The 15,322-nt window shown below is 44.6% G+C and overlaps 1 protein-coding gene across 1 annotated transcript in view; it reads right to left on the reverse strand.

Annotated features, from left to right (window-relative positions):
* The window catches only part of RMDN2 (regulator of microtubule dynamics 2), a 1,203,289-nt gene that overhangs the window by 241,868 nt on the left and 946,099 nt on the right, over positions 1-15,322 (reverse strand). The window contains exon 8 of the mRNA XM_082251346.1: positions 10,569-10,622. Coding sequence (XP_082107472.1) covers positions 10,569-10,622 — 54 coding nt within the window. The remainder of the gene's footprint in view (positions 1-10,568; positions 10,623-15,322) is intronic.

Genomic DNA, 15,322 nt, shown 5'->3' on the forward strand with positions numbered 1-15,322 from the left:
TAGGTCGAAAAGAATCTGTCTTGCAAGCATGAAAATTTTTGTATGCCGACACCAGAGCGGCCGATTGTTCGCCAGTCAGAATTCGGCCGATAGACAGCAGATTTGCAAGACTGGGCATGCTCAGAAAAGAAAAAACACAGGGAAAGTTAACCATTACTTGACATCACTTCTGCAGTCGGCTGTAGTCGGCGGACAAAATTCTTGTGCAGTCTTTTGCACTTTTCAACAGACACCGACAGCCCTGGACAAAAGACGGCCGATCGTTCGGCCGACGATCGGTACGTGTGTACGGGGCATAAGTTCTGAGTTAGAGTACTCTCTTCCTAGGGCTAGATTTATCCTCACTGCCTGTTGTCTCCCTCCATTTGTAAGTAGGAGTCGTTTGTAAGTCGGATGTTTGTAACTCGGGGACCACCTGTATGTGTTTAACCACTTCTGAACCGGAAGGATTTGCCCCTTTAATGACCAGGCCGTTTTTTGCGATTCAGGAATGCGTTATTTTAACGGACAATTGCGCGGTCATGCGACACTGTACCCCAATAAAATTGATATCCTTTTTTCCCCACAGAGATTTCTTTTGGTAGTATTTGATCACCTGTGGGATTTGTATTTTTTGCGCTATAAACAAAAAAAAATAGTGACAATTCTGAAAAAAAACAACAACAATATTTTTTACTTTCTGCTATATAACATTCACAAAAAAAATGTAAAAATCAATTTTTTTTATCCTTCTAGGCCAATTTATATTCTGCTACATATTTTTAGTAAAAAAAATCCCAATAAGCATATTTTGATTGGTTTGCACAAAATGTATCATGTCTACAAACTAGTGGAAGGATTTATGTCATTTTTATTACTTTTTTTTACTAGTAATGATGGTGATCTGTCATTTTTAGTGGCACTGCGACATTGCGGCAGACAGATCGGACCCCTAACTGACATTTTTGACACTTTTGGGGGGACCAGTGACATTACTACAGTAATCAGTGCTAAAAATATGCACTGTTACTGTAATAATGACACTGGCAGGGATGGGGTTAACCCAGGGGTGAGCAAAGGGTTAAGTGTGAGCCTAGGGGAGTGTTTTCTAACTGTATGGGGGAGGGACTTGTGAAATAAACACAGATATATATATCAATTAGATCAATTCACCGCGAACAACGTTCTGCTGTGTTTACAACAGCTGACTGTCGTTCTCTCTCAGCGGGGAGTGATCGCAGGTGCCCGGCAGATCGGCATTCCCGCTGTCTAGTGGGGGCACACACGCCGTTCAGGTACGGCAATTCGCGCAACCGAGCCAGTTTTGGCTTTAGAACATCAAAGATTTCCATGTACAAGATGTAGAGCATCCGGATAGGGGCATGAATGGGGGGGCTCATTTCTTCACATGAATGGGGCAGGGTGGATGCTCTCCAGTCAACATGAATAACCACAGAATCACCTTAACTACTAGATAACATTTCTTAACTTTTGGAGGTGTAATAATAATGTTCGGTCATTCAAAGAATTCAAACATAAGTCCATAATTCCATTAAGCATGCTGAGATAAAATGTTTCCTAGCAGTAGTTTCCATTACTAGACATGTATAGATTCAATACATATTCAACTGAACATTTTTCTCAAACCCAGTATTGCAGCAGGAGTGGACTCCGGACTCCTAAAACATACAGTGCCTTGCGAAAGTATTCGGCCCCCTTGAACTTTTCGATCTTTTGCCACATTTCAGGCTTCAAACATAAATATATAAAACTGTAATTTTTTTGTGAAGAATCAACAACAAGTGGGACACAATCATGAAGTGGAACGAAATTTATTGGATATTTCAAACTTTGTTAACAAATAAAAAACTGAAAAATTGGGAGTGCAAAATTATTCAGCCCCTTTACTTTCAGTGCAGTAAACTCTCTCCAGAAGTTCAGTGAGGATCTCTGAATGATCCAATGTTGACCTAAATGACTAATTATGATAAATAGATTCCACCTGTCTGTAATAAAGTCTCCGTATAAATGCACCTGCACTGTGATAGTCTCAGAGGTCCGTTTAAAGAGCATCATGAAGAACAAGGAACACACCAGGCAGGTCCGAGATACTGTTGTGGAGAAGTTTAAAGCCGGATTTGGATACAAAAGATACAAAAAGATTTCCCAAGCTTTAAACATCCCAAGGAGCACTGTGCAAGGGATAATATTGAAATGGAAGGAGTATCAGACCACTGCAAATCTACGAAGACCTGGCCGTCCCTCTAAACTTTCAGCTCATACAAGGAGAAGAGGCCCATGATCACTCTGGACGAACTGCAGAGATCTACAGCTGAGGTGGGAGGCTCTGTCCATAGGACAACAATCAGTCGTATACTGCACAAATCTGGCCTTTATAGAAGAGTGGCAAGAAGAAAGACATTTCTTAAAGATATCCATAAAAAGTGTCGTTTAAAGTTTGCCACAAGCCACCTGGGAGACACACCAAACATGTGGAAGAAGGTGCTCTGGTCAGATGAAACCAAAATCAAACTTTTTGGCAACAATGCAAAATGTTATGTTTGGCGTAAAAGCAACACAGCTCATCACCCTGAACACACCATCCCCACTGTCAAACATGGTGGTGGCAGCATCATGGTTTGGGCCTGCTTTTCTTCAGCAGGGACAGGGAAGATGGTTAAAATTGACGGGAAGATGGATGGAGCCAAATACAGGACCATTCTAGAAGAAAACCTGATGGAGTCTGCAAAAGACCTGAGACTGGGACAGAGATTGTCTTCCAACAAGACAATGATCCAAAACAAAGCAAAATCTACAATGGAATGGTTCACAAATAAACATATCCAGGTGTTAGAATGGCCAAGTCAAAGTCCAGACCTGAATCCAATCGAGAATCTGTGGAAAGAACTGAAAACTGCTGTTCACAAACGTTCTCCATCCAACCTCACTGAGCTTGAGCTGTTTTGCAAGGAGGAATGGGTGAAAATTTCAGTCTCTCGATGTGCAAAACTGATAGAGACATACCCCAAGTGACTACCAGCTGTAATCGCAGCAAAAGGTGGCGCAACAAAGTATTAACTTAAGGGGGCTGAATAATTTTGCACGCCCAATTTTTCAGTTTTTTATTTGTTAAAAAAGTTTGAAATATCCAATAAATTTCGTTCCACTTCATGATTGTGTCCCACTTGTTGTTGATTCTTCACAAAAAATTACAGTTTTATATCTTTATGTTTGAAGCCTGAAATGTGGCAAAAGGTCGCAAAGTTCAAGGGGGGGGGGGGCGAATACTTTCGCAAAGCACTGTATGTTTTGGGACTCCCGGTTCCACTCCTGCTGCAATACTGGGTTTGAGAAAAATGTTCAGTTGAATACAGTGGCTGGTGAAGTTTTAAGATGGTGGGGCGCAAGACCCCGCCTTTCCATTGTGACCCCTCCCATTTCTCAGAAACCCCACCCCTTATAGACTCATAGTATATGGTATATACTGTGAAAAACACCCTATTATGGGATACACTGACTGAGAGTGGCACAAACCCCACAGTACAGACCCCCTAGCACAAACCCCTCAAGCACAAACCCCACACAAACCCCTCAAGCACAAACTCCACAGTACAGGCCCCCTAGCACAAATCCCACAGTACAGGCCCCTAGCACAAACTCCACAGTACAGGCCCCCTAGCACAAACCCCACAGTACAGGCCCCCTAGCACAAACCCTACAGTAAAGACCCCCTAGCACTAATCCAACAGCACAGACCCCCTAGCACAAACCCCACAGTACAGACCCCCTAGCACAAACCCCACAGTACAGGCCCCCTAGCACAAACCCTACAGTACAGACCCCCTAGCACTAATCCAACAGTACAGGCCCCCTAGCACTAATCCAACAGTACAGGCCCCCTAGCACAAACCCCACAGTACAGTCCCCCTAGCACTAATCCCACCGTACAGACCCCCTAGCACAAACCCCACAGTACAGGCCCCCTAGCACTAATCCAACAGTACAGGCCCCCTAGCACTAATCCAACAGTACAGGCCCCCTAGCACAAACCCCACAGTACAGTCCCCCTAGCACTAATCCCACCGTACAGACCCCCTAGCACAAACCCCACAGTACAGGCCCCCTAGCACAAACCCCACAGTACAGACCCCCTAGCACTAATCCCACAGTATAGACCCCCTAGCACAAACCCCACAGTACAGACCCCTAGCACTAATCCCACAGTACAGGCCCCCTAGCACAAACCCCACAGTACAGTCCCCCTAGCACTAATACCACAGTACAGGCCCCCTAGCACAAACCCCACAGTACAGACCCCCCAAGCACTAATCCCACAGTACAGACCCCCTAGCACAAACTCCACAGTACAGGCCCCTAGCACAAACTCCACAGTACAGGCCCCCTAGCACAAACCCCACAGTACAGGCCCCCTAGCACAAACCCTACAGTAAAGACCCCCTAGCACTAATCCAACAGCACAGACCCCCTAGCACAAACCCCACAGTACAGACCCCCTAGCACAAACCCCACAGTACAGGCCCCCTAGCACAAACCCTACAGTACAGACCCCCTAGCACTAATCCAACAGTACAGGCCCCCTAGCACTAATCCAACAGTACAGGCCCCCTAGCACAAACCCCACAGTACAGTCCCCCTAGCACTAATCCCACCGTACAGACCCCCTAGCACAAACCCCACAGTACAGGCCCCATAGCACTAATCCAACAGTACAGGCCCCCTAGCACTAATCCAACAGTACAGGCCCCCTAGCACAAACCCCACAGTACAGTCCCCCTAGCACTAATCCCACCGTACAGACCCCCTAGCACAAACCCCACAGTACAGGCCCCCTAGCACAAACCCCACAGTACAGACCCCCTAGCACTAATCCCACAGTATAGACCCCCTAGCACAAACCCCACAGTACAGACCCCTAGCACTAATCCCACAGTACAGGCCCCCCTAGCACAAACCCCACAGTACAGTCCCCCTAGCACTAATACCACAGTACAGGCCCCCTAGCACAAACCCCACAGTACAGGCCCCCTAGCACAAACCCTACAGTAAAGACCCCCTAGCACTAATCCAACAGCACAGACCCCCTAGCACAAACCCCACAGTACAGACCCCCTAGCACAAACCCCACAGTACAGGCCCCCTAGCACTAATCCCACAGTACAGACCCCCTAGCACAAACCCCACAGTGCAGGCCCCCTAGCACAAACCCTACAGTACAGACCCCCTAGCACAAACCCCACAGTACAGACCCCTAGCACAAACCCCACAGTACAGGCCCCCTTTCAATGCAGTGACCAGCGTGCATGCCCCCTTTCAATGCAGTGACCAGCGTACATGGTGCCCCCAATGCAGAGATCAGCGTGCATGCCCCCAATGTAGTGACCAGCATACGTGGTGCCCCCAATGCAGAGATCAGCTTGCGTGCCCCCAATGTAGTGTCCAGCATACATGGTGCCCCCAATGCAGAGATCAGCTTGAGTGCCCCCAATGTAGTGACCAGCATACATGGTGCCCCCAATGCAGAGATCAGCGTGCGTGCCCCCAATGTAGTGACCAGCATACATGATGCCCCCAATGCAGAGATCAGCGTACGTGCGTGCCCCCAATGTAGTGACCAGCATACATGATGCCCCCAATGTAGTGACCAGCATACATGATGCCCCCAATGCAGAGATCAGCGTGCGTGCATGCCCCCAATGTAGTGACCAGCGTGCGTGCATGCCCCCAATGTAGTGACCAGCATACATGGTGCCCTCAATGCAGAGATCAGCGTGCGTGCATGCCCCCAATGCAGTGACCAGCATACATGATGCCCCCAATGCAGAGATCAGCGTGCGTGCATGCCCCCAATGTAGTGACCAGCATACATGGTGCCCCCAATGCAGAGATCAGCGTGCGTGCGTGCCCCCAATGTAGTGACCAGCATACATGGTGCCCCCAATGCAGAGATCAGCGTGCGTACGTGCCCCCAATGTAGTGACCAGCATACATGATGCCCCCAATGCAGAGATCAGCGTGCCCCCAATGTAGTGACCAGCATAAATGATGCCCCCAATGCAGAGATCAGCGTGCGTGCGTGCCCCCAATGTAGTGACCAGCATACATGGGAGTCCCAGATACAAATTAATGACCGGGAATATACACAGGATCCCTTAGGAAGGACCCGGGAGCCACAAGATACCACGCTGGAGATAAGGCATATATAACATAGGCGTTTGACCCTCTTGTTTGAGGTGAGAATTTAGCACACCTAGAAGTGGCACAAGGTGGAGGAAATAAGTCACATCATTTATTTCACAATAATGCACCTTTGAATCGTCTTTCATTTGGATTGAAGTTCATTTATTGAAACCTTTATGAAATTGGACATTTATTTATGCAGATTTAAATAATCACATACTTGTTTGCATTCCATTGTATTTTGTTTATATTAAGGAGACACATCACCGTAAGCACTGAGCACTTTAGATAGTAATTTTTTCACGAGTTTTAATGTTATTTATGTATTTATGCACAACTGTATTTAAGAATATGAGATTCACTCAATCACTGTAACAGAGTTTAATCAAGCCCAAAACAATAATTGTGAAACAAACACATGTAAGCACTCCAATTCATTTATTTCACCTTTGAGGCGCACCATGACCCCCATTTAACCATTATTTGTGCTGTTTTGTAGTATCAGTAATTGTGGTGCAGCATCAAGGAGAAAAATAGTATCCAGGATAGTGCAGGAACCATATTATATACATATATACATTGTTATGTGTATGATTTCAAAAATTACAACTAGGAAGGTGAAGCAGGTTGAGGAAGGTATGAAGAATAGGAGTTAGATTTGTATTAGTGTTCCTTCTTCAAAGGAACAAAGGGGAGATTGATAGGATATTGATCTCTCTGAATATGATTTTTTTGCAGAAGTTTATCATTTACATGTATTTGCAATGCTTTATGGAACTAAGGTAGGAGAACTACTTTAAAGCTTAAGATTTTGTGTAACAGTATGTAGAGGAAATGGCTTGAATAAGAAAGAGGAAGTGTCTTCATGTCCTAGCCGATCACAGATGTACAGACTTATACAATGTCTTTAGTAAGCCATATTGTTTGCCAGAATCTATAGTTAGATTTCTGCTATGATTAACACATCGATGGGGAGGTACTTTAGGGGGTAAATGCACCCACCTATAAGAAGAGAATTGTGTCCTATCAAGGGATACTGTGAGTAGGTGCCACCTTCATTGTCATGTGATATTCTATACTGTCCATCATCATTTCCTGTATTGTGTCATTGCTATGAACCCTATAAAACAGAGGAAACAGAGGAAATAAAAGTTGTGTTGTACCGACCTTGATTGTAATGTAATCGGTCTGTGTATAGTACTCCCCGTGCAGTCTCTGAAAAAGGGAGTCCCAGAGCAAAAAATAAATAAAAAAATAAGCGGAGGAATGGCATGACAGGTGTGTATTGTACAGACAGGGAAGGGTTAATTTTGTTAGTGTGCTGTCCAGCCTTACAGGGCAGGTATCCTGGGGCTGGGAGGGGTCACTAAAAGGTCAGGACGAGAGAGGGGAGGGGTGAGGGGGCCAGTCGGGAGCAGACAAGAAGAGAAGAAGATTCCCACCCGCCCGCCCTTTAGTTATGGTTCTTGTGGTTGTCATGGCAGCCAGGCAGTGGTGGCTCTTTGGAGGAGAGAATTCTTGATAAGAATGGTCGGGACCTATCGTGGTATGGGGTTCTCGGATACATTCCGGTTAACGAGGGGTTTAACTCGGAATATGTAAAATGGAGGTCACTACGAATGAGGTTTGTCTCCGAGCCGGGGTGTTGCGGCTGGAGGCCGATGTGGAAGCAAAGGTTTTCGCTGTGAATAGTTTCTGTGTTGATGCCCTCAAAGACCACCAAGCTTCATTGCTCAGTTTCAGTTTTAAGGAATGTTATGTTATGTTATGTTATTTATTTGATATTGCTGTTTTTAAATTAAAAGGCTGCGATGGCCATTTTACTCCAAAAAGTTGTTGGGTCTTTTATGGTTAAGTGGGGTTTGGAGGGAATGGCCTTGCAGGCTGGGTAATGCTGTCAGGTATCTATACTACATGTGTCATGCTGAATGGAGGTAAGAGGTAATATAGTATTTAGATATGGTAAAATAGTAGTAATAGAGGCTAACAACCGGGGCTTGTGCCGAAGATGATACTGGCCTTACAGTGCCCCTAGGACCTCCCCACAAACCTCAGAATCCTCCTGTGGAGCTGAACCTGCTAAAGGAGCTATATACAGGACTATGCAAACAGAACTGTCTTGAAGGTGGACACCACCAGACCCAGAACCTGTATGTAAGTCAGGAGAGAAGACTGTCTGTGTGACAGCGGCTGGCAAATCATGGTCCGTGGTTCCCGAAGTTTGACCAGAAGAAGGACCACCCTGGTCAACATTAAATCCAGAGTCAGACCCAGGTGATTCAATTTCCTGGACAGGGATAGGGGGGGACCTTGGGTACATTACCGGAACCTTTGCAGGAACTATATCTGCATAAGGAGACTCAGGGCCTAACAACCGCAAAACAGACAAACTCTGCCCCCCTACTTTGGTACCCCAAAAAGGATAATTTTGTGGATCCGCTTGATGCTCATGCAGGAGTCCACGGGGCCGGAAACCAGCGAAGATGTCCCCCCATCCCAGTAATGGGTGAGGGCAGACCTTCATGCTGATTGGGTCTTGTCTGTAGGTCTGGAGAAGCCAGCTCTGGGCTTACCAGACCAAGATTGCTTGGAACCTCCAAGGGAAGACTTGAAAGATCTTTTTCCCTCATCTGCACAAAATAATGAGAGCTTTCTTGGAGGCTTGGTCTGCAGACCAATTCTTATGCCACAGTATGCACCTCATCACCACTGCTGAAACGGAGAGCTTGGACAGTACGGGAGCCGCATCCAAAAATGCATCACATAAGAACTGCAGCCCCTGGACCAACTGGTCCGCCAAATCAACGTAAGCAGTGGAAACCTGCTCATTACCCAGACCCTAAAGCAAAAGCTTGGCCCATTCAGTTAGGGTCTGAGACACCAGGGCCGAGGCCAAGACTAGTCGCAATGCTGAACCAGCCATAGTAAACATGCTGTGCGCCACATCCTCCACTTTCCTGTCAGCCGGGTCTTTAATCCTGATTAGACAGAAACAAACTGAATATCTATAGCAGAGAGGCGGTTATATACTAGCTGAGGACAGCCCATGAGCGTAGCCAAGTTTTTTTGTTCTGCCTAGTCCTACTCCTGCAGGAACAGGAACTCTATAGACATGATTAATGTTGTGCTGTGTCCCTTGATGAACTAAATAGAAATACAGTAAACCCCCCTCCATTGCGGGGGTTACGTTCCGGACCCAGCCGCGAAAAGTGAAATTCCGCGAAATAGAAAAACCCTATTAAAATGCATTGTAGGCATGATTTTTTTTACTGTCACTGTACGTGTAGAAGCATTTTAAGGTCTTTAAACACACTTTTAAAACAATAGAAACTCATTTAAACACATAAAAGATACTTAGAGACAGAGCAAGAGCTATGAAAAACACAAAAATCTTTCATTTTTAATGATTTATATAGTAAAATAACATTACAAAAAAAAACACGAATTACCGGGACCGCAAAAACTGAACCGCGATGTAGCGGGGGATTACTGTATCACTCTGTGTGTAATAAATCTATAGAATATATGAGTTTTACTTTTTGAATTGCATTACTATAATAAACTTTTTGACAATATTCCAATTCTTTTAGATGCACCTGTATATTATGTTCTGGGGTTTTCAGTAATTTTATTGCCAAAAAAAAAAAAAAAAAAAAGATTTTTACCTGTACATTTATGATTAACATGTATAAATACATAAGTGGTCCTTATAGTGAACTTGGTGTTGAGTTATTCACTTTAAGGTCATCGCAAAGGACAAGGGGGATCTTTTTATGTCTGGAGGAAAGGAGATGTAATCTCCAAGTACGGAAAAGTCGCTTCACAGTAAGTGCTGTGAAAATGTGGAATAGACTTCAAGGCCTGGTTCTGTCCAGCTCAGTAGATTGCATTAAAAAAGGACTGGATTCTTTCCTAAATGTACTTACTATAACTGGATACTAACATGTATAGGTAAAGTTGATCCAAGGAATATTCGATTGCCTCTTGGGGGATCAGGAAGGAATTTTTTTCTCTGCTGGAGAAAATAGGGTTAATCTTTTCTGGGTTTTTTGCCTTCCTCTGGATCAAATGTGGGTATAGAATTGTGTATATAGGATTGCATATAATTTTTTCCCTTTTATTGGGTGAACTAGAGGGACTTGTGCCTTTTTCAACCAGACTAACTATCTAACTGTGTGTGCAAGAATAAAAAAAAAAATATATGACCCTTTACACTGTAATTTTTTCCCTTTTATGATTTTTTTTACTTGGGTACAAAATATTAAAAGTTGAATAAAACTATTTTTTTAAAAAAAAACATGAAAAAAATTCCTCTTGAGCTGAACTAGTGTACATGAATTAAATGAATTAGGCACTGATTCACAGATATTAAAATGAAGTACATTATTTACCTTTGCTAGAAACACATAATTGTATTTGGAATAACCAGGTTGCATCTCTTCAGCCTGTAAAGTAAGGTGCAAAAAATAAAAATGACACAGTAATAAAATGACAATACAATGAATCAAACATTATTAGCAAAAATGTTTTGAGCAAAGAAAGGTTTGTGCCAATGAATGTAATCACTAGCAAAAATGTAATCTGCTCACCGGTGACAGTGAAGGAGGACAACAAACAAGTGGCAGGGAATATACTAGAGTGGTATACAAAATAGAAGTGTTTAACATACAGCAGTGCTTAAGGCATGGAGTAAAGCACAGTGTGCAGAGCGAAATGGTCGTAAAGTGTTACTAAACTCAGGACCGTACTTTCATTATATCTGGTCTCCAACAGTACACAGAACATGGAAATGCAATTATTTTAGTAAATATAAACTGCTAAATACCTTTTCCCTTCAGCAGAAAATAGCGATTTTGTGACTTCTTTCAGTTCCAGGTTAAAGTTTGTAGGAGGAGTTTTCATACTGCACTGAGCTGTCCTATATGATCCAGAAACCCCTGACCCTCTGTCTGGACAGTGCTGATTGGCCCTGTGCTGATTACATGCACTCTCCCAAGAAAAAAGAAAAACTTTCTCTAGCATTAGACACTAAACTGAGCATGTGCAGCTTGACTCTGGTAACTCTATCCTATCTGGACCTGTTCTGGAGTCAGTGGAATAAGAGGAGGATCTTTGCATACAAGATCAAACAGCCTTTTTACACAAGGTAGAGGATTAACCCCTTAGGTTCCACAGTGAGTATAACAAGCATGCTTTACTGCATATACAGACTGATTTTACTGTTTTGGGTTTAAACACTTTAAGTACAGAGCACAAAACAGTGTTGCACAGTAGTTTGTGTACAGAATGCAGAGGTCTTAAAGTGGATCCAAAGTCAAAGGTTTTTTTTTTTTTCCTTTTTTTTTACCCTAATGCATTCAATGCAGAAGGTAAAAAAACTTCAACTATCCGCTTTTCCTCACTCTCCCTAAATACCTACCTGAGTCCTGTATCGGTCCAGCGCTGTGCCTGTTTGCAGCTCTTCTCTCCCTGCTCTCACGGGCTTCACTGAAAGCAACAGGAGCCATTAGCCTCTGCTGCTGTCAGTCAAATTCTAAGAGGAGAGAGCATGCTGTGTGTGTGTCTATGGACACACAAAGCCTGGCTCAGGAGCATTACTGCACATGTGCCCCCATAGCACACATCTTCCTATGGTGGGCACATACAAGAAAGGAGAAGCAGAAAGGGTCCCCCCCCCCCCAAAGAGGAGGTAAAGGGCTGCTCTGTGCAATATAACTTGTTATAATAATATTAAAAAATAATAGCTATTATAAAAATTTGGCTTTACAACAGCTTTAATTGTAAAATGCACAGCATGGTGTAATGAGTAAGGCTGTATGCAATATTCAATGCAGAGAGGTGTGCAGTATAGAAAATATAGCAGTTTGTTGAGAAGAACTTGTTGAGTAAAGAACAGACAATGAATTGGCATGTTGTAGAAGACCCATCATCCACAAAACAGGACTGATAACTGCTAATTATGGGTATGCCAGGCAGAGGCGGCTCTAGACTTTTTGAGGCCTTAGGCGAAATTCAAATATGAAGCCCCCAACGCATGATAAAAAAATAAATAAGCAGGTGATATTAAAATTAACTGTATAAATTGCATATTTTAAGGCAAACATTATTACATCTCAGAACCTCGGTATTCACAGCTTTTAGAATCTTATTTTTGTAATTAAATTATTCTACAAAATATCTATACACAAACATTGGGTATAGATAAAAAGTTTGTGGCTGACTACTCAGTTATTCTTGTTGGTATCTCCTAAAAGTGAAAAAAGTTTTCGAAAGTGTAGTAAAAGAACACTATAGGGTCAGGAACACAAATGTGTATTCCATCCAATGCAGAGTGACGAGTGCCCCCAACAATGCAGAGTGACCAGTGCCCCCAACAATGCAGAGTGACCAGTGCCCCCATCAATGCAGAGTGACCAGTGCCCCCATCAATGCAGAGTGACCAGTGTCCCCATCCAATGCAAAGTGACCAATGCCCCCATCAATGCAGAGTCACCAGTGCCCCCATCCAATGCAGAGTCACCAGTGCCCCCATCCAATGCAGAACGACCAGTGCCCCCAACATTGCAGAGTGACCAGTGCCCCCAACGATGCAGAGTGACCAGTGCCCCTATCCAATGCAGAGTGACCAGTGCCCCTATCCAATGCAGAGTGACCAGTGCCCCTATCCAATGCAGAGTGACCAGTGCCCCCAACAATGCAGAGTGACCAGTGCCCCCAACAATGCAGAGTGACTAGAGTGACCAGTGCCCCATCCAATGCAGAGTGACCAGATTGACCAGTGCCCCCATCCAATGCAGAGTGACCAGTGCCTCCATCAAAGTTACAAATATTAGGGCTGCTGCTACAAGCCACTACTGCCTAGGCTGGCCATATAAAGAATTGTGGATGGATGGTGGTGGGGTGTGTAGTAGATTTTATATTTATATGGATGTGTACGTTTTATATATTTTATATATGACGGCCCTTTTCAAAAAATTTGCATATTGTGATAAAGTTCATTATCTTCTGTAATGTACTGATAAACATTAGACTTTCATATATTTTAGATTCATTACACACAACTGAAGTAGTGCAAGCCTTTTATTGTTTTAATATTGATGATTTTGGCATACAGCTCATGAAAAACCAAATTCCTATCTCAAAAAATTAGCATATCATGAAAAGGTTCTCTAAACAAGCTATTAACCTAATCATCTGAATCAACTAATTAACTCTAAACACCTGCAAAAGATTCCTGAGGCTTTTAAAAACTCCCAGCCTGGTTCATTACTCAAAACCACAATCATGGCTAAGACTCCTGACCTGACTGCTGTCCAGAAGGCCATCATTGACACCCTCAAGCAAGAGGGTAAGACACAGAAAGACATTTCTGAACGAATAGGCTGTTCCCAGAGTGCTGTATCAAGACACCTCAGTGGGAAGTCTGTGGGAAGGAAAAAGTGTGGCAGAAAACGCTGCACAATGAGAAGAGGTGACCGGACCCTGAGAAAGATTGTGGAGAAGGACCGATTCCAGACCTTGGGGGACCTGCGGAAGCAGTGGACTGAGTCTGGAGTAGAAACATCTAGAGCCACCGTTTACAGTCGTGTACAGATGTGGCATTCCCCAGGTCAAGCCACTTTTGAACCAGAAACAGCGGCAGAAGCGCCTGACCTGGGCTACAGAGAAGCAGCACTGGACTGCTCAGTGTAACGGACCGTTTCAGCAGACAAGGGGTTAAAATCCGTTTAGGCGATATGCCCCTTTCTGAGAGACAGGCACAGCTACTTGCAGGACACCAAACTCCCGAACTGGGTACAAAATAGCACTCCAACCTGGAACCTCACGAATAGCTGCTAGCAGACGAACAGGAAAAGCATACATCAGCTTACACTCCTAGCAATCAGTCTCCAACAGCATACAGTGAATCCTCCCAAGAACGAGACAAGGCTCCGCGTTGAGGTTAAAACAGGAACAACCTCTTATTGGAAGAACACAGCACACTTTTATACAGAAATTGGAACATCCTTCCCCCAACAACCGCTTTCCCATTGGTCAATTGTAGAGTACTTGCAGTTCCCAATAAGGTCCTCTCCAGCCCATGCAAATGAGGGCTTGAAAATGAGTCAACAGTGATTGGTCAGATAGCTTTGACCAATGCAAGGAGACAGAAGCCCCAGGGGGCAATCAATGTAAACTATAGTCAGACACAGAACAATGATTCCCTAACGAGCCCTCAATACACATTACTCTGAGTGTCAATACCTCCCTTAGCAGACAACAGGTCAGGTCATTAGCACACCTGACAAAAGGTGAATGGGGAGCCACCTTAGACAGTCTGTCTCCTCAGAACTTCCTGGGATGACCATATTAGGAGTTGACTTCCTGTTCCTTACAGTTTACAGGAATACGTTTTAGCTTCCAAGATAGAGGCAAGACTCCATTATCCACATGGGGACCCAAATACAGTATTATGCTTTAAAATATATAAAGTTACTTTTTATACATTAAACATAGACATGTTACATATCCCCAGATAGCTCAGGTCGGAGTGCACATTATTAGGTGAATAGCACTCAGACCCCACGAATACAGTTTAATCGCCATGGAGCCAAAGTCTTTTAAAGCCTGGCTTATAGTCCAAAGGCAGCAGGCGGGCAACCAGGCTCCTCCAATGCAATGGGGCGAGATTGGTCTCGTCACATCTCTCCCCCTTTCCAAAAAGACTAACAGGGTACCTGACCTCCTGCCGGTTAGTGCCCTTGTTAGTCCAGCAGCCCACCCATAAAGCAGAAGAAACAGTACAGCCCACCCACAATAAATGGTTACTACACCTGGGTAGAGGAGAAGCTTGTCCATGTCCAGGTGCCTCACCACGGCTGTGTAGGGGACTGGTAGGCTGCCTTGGTGGGTTGCTGAGTGGGCAAAGACCAGCGGTACTCTGTCCTGGTGCCAGCACTACCACCGGAGTAGTCTGGTTGGAGCCTGGTGGCTGGAGACTGACTGTCTCCCCCTTGGATACACAGCTCTGTCGTGGGGGGGGGGGGGGTAGGACCGACCATCCCTACCCCCTGTGTGGTAAGTGCAGAGACCATGGTCCCATCTGCACCGGTGGGGGGCTTACAGTCTCCCCCTGGTACATTAAGCTGCCACTGGGGAGAGGGGG

The sequence above is a fragment of the Pelophylax lessonae genome (assembly GCF_965119305.1).
Source record: "Pelophylax lessonae genome assembly, chromosome: 3".
NCBI classification, from domain to species: domain Eukaryota; kingdom Metazoa; phylum Chordata; class Amphibia; order Anura; family Ranidae; genus Pelophylax; species Pelophylax lessonae.